Genomic DNA, 6,722 nt, shown 5'->3' on the forward strand with positions numbered 1-6,722 from the left:
TTTTCAACCATTCATTTTTCAAAAAAATATTATTTCACCCATTTTTATTTTCAGAAAATGGGGGCCAAACGAGGGCTTAATGGTCAAATTAATATAGATATACATTCCCAGATGACATTATTGTTGACTTGTCAAATTTTGGGCCATTAATTTTTTAAAATATTATTAAAATTGAGGTATAAAAAACTGTAAACTCTCGAGAAAGGTCAATGTCTTTTGGTTGAGGTAGATTTTTGCAGCTGTCACAATCAATCCACAAGATAGCTAGCCAAAAATAAGTTGGATTACATTTTTTCTTTTTCTTTTTAAATGAAAAATGGATTTAGGGTTCCATCAATTTTAAAGTACCAATTTTTAATGCTTACAATTCACTAAGTTAAATAAGCGAAATACAGTTTAAAAAACAAAAAGGCTAGAATCTTGGAAAATTTAAGTAGAAGAAAAACATGTACAGTCCTCAAATCCAGAAAGTAGTGCAGAAAAATTCAGTTTCACTGCTTGCGCAGGAACAATGCTGTCAAAATTTCCCCATATGCTGCCGGTTGGGTTTTCTTTTCCTTTTTTTTCTTTTTTTCTTTTTCTTTTTTTGGTCATTGTCTAATATAAAACTATTCTATGAAAATTCTGGCGACATATTTCCGTACACATAGCAGATTTCAGAAAAAATATTGTACTGGATTAAAAATCAAATAAAAACTCCATCTTTAAATTTCTTTAAATCTGACTCATCTGCAGACCAAGAAAGTTTAATGGAAATCTGCCGGATAGAGATTCAAGAAAATGATGGTTGGAAAATGATGGAGGTACCAAAAGGTTCAAGGAATCAAGCTTTAATGCTGTCAAACGCCAATTGATTGGTCAACAATTTATACCATAATCCACTACTAGACGATAGTTGATACCCAGAACTGATGTTTACCGCAGAACAAATATTGACCACCCAAACTAGTAGAAGCCTAATATGCTATCAAACATTTGAAGAGACTTGCTAGAAATCCGGGATTGAAAAGAGCATTCTTGAAGGAGTAATCCCCTCATCCAGGGCACCCAACAGCCCTTGATTTCTACCATCTCTCATTCTTGAAAAGTTGACTGATAAATGGACTGATGGCATATATCTCTGGCCTAATGTGTACAAAATAATTCAAGGATAAACTCATATTTCAACTTTGCAATAAAAAATATTTATTTTTCAAATCCCCGGATGCAAAACTTCACCGTGTTAACTTTATCCTTCAAAAAATATCTATGTTTCCCTTCAATAAAACCTCAATTTACTCCAAGTGTCGCTCTATCTTCTCAACTCCCTTCAATAAAACCTCAATTTACTCCAAGTGTCGCTCTATCTTCTCAACTCCCTTCAATAAAACCTCAATTTACTCCAAGTGTCGCTCTATCTTCTCAACTCCCTTCAATAAAACCTCAATTTACTCCAAGTGTCGCTCTATCTTCTCAACTCCCTTCAATAAAACCTCAATTTACACCAAGTGTCGCTCTATCTTCTTTACTCTCCACCACCACCTCTCCTACAGCACCTTCCCTTCATCACAAACACTGGACATAAATCCCTTTCCTCACCACGTGTCTCTACAATAGGGACGTAGAAGCAACATCTGCCAAGAAAAAAGGTGAAGTTTAATTTCTAGTTAAGGAAGACAGGAACGAAGTGAGTGTAGAGAAGAAAAATATTCAAACACGCCGTTTTAAAGAATAAATAATTGAGTGTTTTCAGAGTATTGAGAGTAACATTTTGAACTTCTCAACTAAATGGAGGGTGTAAAAAGGGTAAAAGTAGTTGTGATCTAAGTAAAATGACAATACTCACTAAGAAAAGGAAAATGTCTGTACTAGGAAAACCCACAAAAATAACACCAAATTTAATCTAAGAGGCATACACAAGTCACAATAATAGCAGCAGCCAGTTAAACACTTTCAACAAAATGGAATACAGTATTTCCAAAGTTCGACATGCAGTAAAATAAAGTGGAATAGTTTCTTTTATTCAAGCAAAGCAAGTGCAACAAGACTGGGAAGAGAAAACATGGGTCCAAGCATCTACACTTCTTGTGTTCAACATCTCTGGCATTGTTGTTCATGGGATTATCCACCTGCACACATTGTTAAAGTCAGTTATATGAAAAGAAAAATGTAATAACTAAACAGTAAAATTTATCTTTCGTTAAATATTCTGCCTGCAAATTACGAATCAATTCTATTCCGTTCAAGTGCAGTCAGTATGCTTCCTATTAGAAGTTTTAAGCTAGTTTATTTCAAACTCACAAATAAAAGAACTGATTTAAGGCTGTTGATTTACTTCTAATCTAACATCTGAAATATTTAAAAGATGTCTTTCCTACCTTTTAACTGGTGTTATTTGAGAAATTCAGAAAGTTCAAACACTCATAGATGTCGGAAATTTTTTGCATCGCTAGACTAGCAATAAGTTTCAATCTTGTGCAAGATTAAAACGAGAAAACTCCTGCCTGTAAAACTTGTTATCTTGGACTTCTATTTTGTACAACAGAAATCATCAAGGAATATGATTCACATCCTCAATTAGAGAACCAAGCATGTAACGGAAAAATTTATAATACATTGACAAAAAAAAAAAAAAAAACACACTTGGAAAGCCTAATAATTTGGGCAGGAACCAGTATAGTAAAAGGAAAAAAAGAAAAAATAAAGTTTCTATCGTGCTGAATATTGGAAGAATTAATTCACTCTGGATCTCCAAAAAAAATTTTGCTCCTTAAGTTCTCAATAGGAGTGCATATATCAAGTCAGGAGAGTAACAAGTAAAAAATAAAAAAAAAATAAAAAATAAAAAAATAATAATAATAATAAAATAAAAAGAATAAATTTACCTGTGAAGGCAGCATTCCTGAGCTCGAAATAATGGAGATCATTGATCTTGATCTGGAGGATAAACAGAAAGCTTAAATACAATACGTTTGGTGCTTTGCTTCTCAGCCTCATTTTTCATCTTTTTCTTATGCTTTTGGATTTTCTGGGCAGAAGCAGCAGCTGATTTGGTGGTACAGTACAAGTCAATTAGCTGGAGGCTTGAAACATCTGCCAGGCTGAATGGCACTTCTTCAAGGCTACTGCAGTGTTTAAGATAAAGGCTCCTGAGTCTCGGGAAGTGATGAGTTGAAGCATGCCAATGGACTAAATCTGTCTTTCCAATAAACAAAACTTTGAGAGCACGGAAACCTCCATCCTCCGGCTGCCACCAATCTCCCTTGAACGCGTTGTCTTTTAACTTGAGGATCTCGAGGCTTTCCAACATTCCCAATGTAGCCATTTGATTCCAGTCAAGAAGGGTGTCTGCCAATGTCAGCTTCTTTAGCTTTGGTGGAAAGTTATACCTTTGGGGAAGGCCAGCTAGTTTGCCTTCAGAAGGTGGATCAGGAAAAACATCATTCAGTAGCTTCAAATCTTCTAGGTAATCCAATTTTCCCAGGCTACCAAACAAACTAGATGCACCCCTGGTATCCAAAAGTTTAGCTAATCGGCCACGAATACCCAACTTCTTTAGGTTAGGAGCCCTTGCGAAGACATCTTCTGTGCAGCTTTCAGGACATATTGTAGAAAGTGTTCTTAGGTTTGCATTTATCAAAGAATCATCTTTCCTTTTTCTTGATTTAGCAAGAGGACCATGTAAAAATGTGGATGCATTTGTTTTTAGATGCCTCAGTTGTATCATCTTCCATATATCTCCTTTGATTTCAAGGGTTCTTGATGAAGTCTCAACTATAAGAGATTGCATGTTCCAAAGGCTAGAAATGGCAGCAGGGAGGATCTTGAAATTGCTTGACAGAACAAGATACCTCAAATGAACGAGTTGAGTTAGATCAGTAGGAAAACGAGTGAACAAGATGGGTTTAGCATCTAAAACCCTGAGCAATTTAAATGCTCCAGGTATGGAGGAAATGTGTTCAGCTTGCAAGACAATTTCTTCAGAGGAGAAACACAAGAAGGACCGAACACGAGGACCAGATGGTTTTGAAGAGAGATAATTCAAAATACGGGAATGAATGCAAAGGCGACGGTACATGTCCATGGCAGGGTAGGAAGATGAATAGGTAACACGATCAAACCGTTTAATTTCTTGGAAAAAGTTTTCCTGTGCAGCTTGTTTCTTGCAAAACACGTGTAGCATATCATGAACATGGCACGTTTTAACTTTTCCGTTTGACCTCCGTTTTCCAACCATGACTAAATTCCTGTTGACAAGATCATCTAAGTACTCCTCCGCAATATCCTCCAGGCTCATTCCCTCCTTCTGTTGTATGAACCCTTCAGCGATCCACAAGTGAACCAATTTCCACACCGGGATTTGGAAATCTTCTGGAAACATTCCAAAGTAGAGAAAGCATGCTCTCAAGTGATAAGGTAAGTGATTAAAACTTAAAGCTATAAAACTGTCCATGCGTTTCTCCTGATCCATGGAAAGATATGCATCCACACTTTGAGCAACCTTATCCCACCAATAACTTTCAGTACCTTTTTCCAGTAGAATTCCTCCAATCACCACTAGAGCAAGTGGAAGTCCACCACATTCTCTGGCTATATGCTTTCCAGGTTGTAACAACTCATCAGGACATTCCTCTCCGCCAAGTGCCTTCCTTTGGAGCAATGTCCAACTCTCATCCGAAGTTAGAAAACGCAAATTATGGGGCTCCATGGTGGGGTTAGCATGCACAGCCACTCTCCTGATACGACTAGTGAGTAATATTCTACTTCGCTTCTTATTTCTGGGAAAAGCAATTTTGAGATCATTCCATGCATCTTCAGTCCAGACATCATCCATGACAATTAAATACTTTCCTTTCTCCAGAAACGCACAAAGTTCCCTAGCTATACTTTCCTCATTCATCCTATACATCTCATCACTGGGCTTAGCAAAATGACCCCAAATATTGAGGAACACTTCCTTTCTACTATATTCTTGAGAAACGTAAACCCATGCTCGATTGTAGAATTCATATTCAATTTTAGGATCACGATATATCATTTTTGCCAGCGTTGTCTTACCAAGGCCGGGCATACCAACAATTGATATAACTTCTAGTTCGTCCGATCCTCCAGTGAGAAGATTAGTAACCTTTTCTGCCTCATCTTCAAATCCCACCACATTGTCTTCCTCTACAATGGGAGCCTATATTATAGTGAACAATAATTGTATCACAAAACCAAAAAATGAGGTGCCAATATTTTAATGAATTAGAGATTGGAATGCAAGCAAGACTAATGTATCACTATGTCAAAATCCTAACAATATAAATTAACTTAGCATTTTATTTGATAATAGACTAGAAAGCCTGTCAAAGGCTTTAGGATAACAAAGAAAGGTAATCAAACATTTATATGTTAAAGCATGAGGCAAAGGAGAGTAAATCAAAATTAGTAATTTAGCATTAAACAATTCAATCCTAGAAAGATTGCAGTGACTTTCTAGTCAACTCAGTTTCTGTTGTAAATGATGGATCCAGTTTGAGTAAATCAAAATAGTAATTTAGCTTTAAACAATTCAATCCTAGAAAGATTGCAGTAACTTTTTAGTCAACTCAGTTTTTGCTGTAAATGATGGATCCAGTTTTTATTATCCACTCAAGAAAACAGAGAATTTGAAGATAAAATCAGAGTAATGGAACAGGTATATTACCTTTTTCTCCTTTGATTTTCTAGATCCATCCCCATCTTGCAGTGCCTCAAACCCAAACTTCTTGTGTTCATATATATCCTTCACCTTGGTCCTGATGTCCTCAATCCTTTTGGCCACACTTCGAAGCTTTGCAGGATAATCGAATATATGAAAAGCTCTCTCGATGCTACTCCTGGACTTGTGCACAGCTGCCTGAGCAACAAACGTGTCCACAGTATCTTCAGCTTCATAAACTACGTCTCTGATTTGTTTCACCATTTCTTGGAGCGTGGCATTCTTGTTCCGCTTCTCGGTCGAGTCCTTGAGGAAAGCTTTGAACAGACTCAGATCATTGTACAGAAATTCCACTTGACCCTTTACATCGAGAATCAGATTAGCATTGTAAAGAAGCAACTGCTTCAAGTTTTCTAGGAGAAATTCCACTGCAGCATCAGACATTTTTTGTTCGATTAAAAAGAAAGGAAAATCTTACTATAACAATAAGTTGGTCTGAAGTAGAGATTAGAAAGAAAGATTGAAGAAGGAAGGTGAGAAGAAGCTTGGATCTTTTCAGGAAATTAATGCTTTTGGAAGATTGAAGAAGGAAGGAACTGAGAAGAAGCTTGGATCTTTTCTGGAAATTAATGCTTTTGGAACCAGTTTCGGGCCGGGCTCAATTATTGACATCACCAAGCGGCCAAGTCATTGTATAATGTTTTATTCTCAACCCGATTGCCTACGAACTTTTTAATTAATGTAAGATTGGAGTAATTCTTAAAGGTGTGTTCATATTGGGAGACTCGCTGACTTGAGAAAATTGGTGGTCTGCGGAAATCAATTAGCGGTGGTAAAGAGATTAAGTCACTCGTCAGCTAATGGGTTCGATTCGTTCGGACTTGATTCATGACCTATTTGAGCGCATATTGTCACAAATAATTGGTCAAGTTGAGTCGACTTATTTTGAGCTCATGAGTCGAATGGATTTTGGCTCATTTTGGGCTTATTACATTACTTAAAAAATGGAGTAAGCCCATAAAACTCACAAGCCAAAGGGCCGAGCCAAGCCCATCCAAAC

General features: G+C 36.7%; 1 protein-coding gene across 4 annotated transcripts; it reads right to left on the reverse strand.

The window, feature by feature from the left end:
- Positions 1–803: 803 nt before the first annotated feature.
- On the reverse strand, positions 804–6,259 carry LOC111403278 (putative disease resistance RPP13-like protein 3). 4 transcript variants are annotated; one of them, XR_002704432.1, is made up of 5 exons: positions 5,669–6,259; positions 2,865–5,161; positions 2,060–2,108; positions 1,473–1,613; positions 804–1,421 (listed from the first exon to the last, which is right to left on the reverse strand). XR_002704432.1 is itself a non-coding variant. In XM_023031713.1 (3 exons), the coding sequence occupies exons 1-2, from the start codon at positions 6,104–6,106 to the stop codon at positions 2,903–2,905; spliced, it is 2,697 nt and encodes an 898-aa protein (XP_022887481.1). In that variant the 5' UTR covers positions 6,107–6,259; the 3' UTR covers positions 1,830–2,108; positions 2,865–2,902. The 4 variants fall into 4 exon arrangements, 1 of the variants encoding a protein (XP_022887481.1); XR_002704431.1 differs by having other exon boundaries at positions 1,144–1,268; positions 1,320–1,613; XR_002704430.1 differs by having other exon boundaries at positions 804–1,613.
- Positions 6,260–6,722: the final 463 nt, after the last annotated feature.

The sequence above is a fragment of the Olea europaea genome, chromosome 11, assembly GCF_002742605.1.
Source record: "Olea europaea var. sylvestris chromosome 11, O_europaea_v1, whole genome shotgun sequence".
Taxonomy (NCBI): domain Eukaryota; kingdom Viridiplantae; phylum Streptophyta; class Magnoliopsida; order Lamiales; family Oleaceae; genus Olea; species Olea europaea.

Excerpts from the sequence above, each read along its gene's own strand:
- LOC111403278 (XM_023031713.1), bottom strand. The coding sequence starts at position 6,106 with ATGTCTGATGCTGCAGTGGAATTTCTCCTAGAAAACTTGAAGCAGTTG. Across the intron at positions 5,162-5,668 it reads GAAAATCAAAGGAGAAAAAG|GCTCCCATTGTAGAGGAAGA; the intron begins GTAATATACCTG and ends ACTATAATATAG.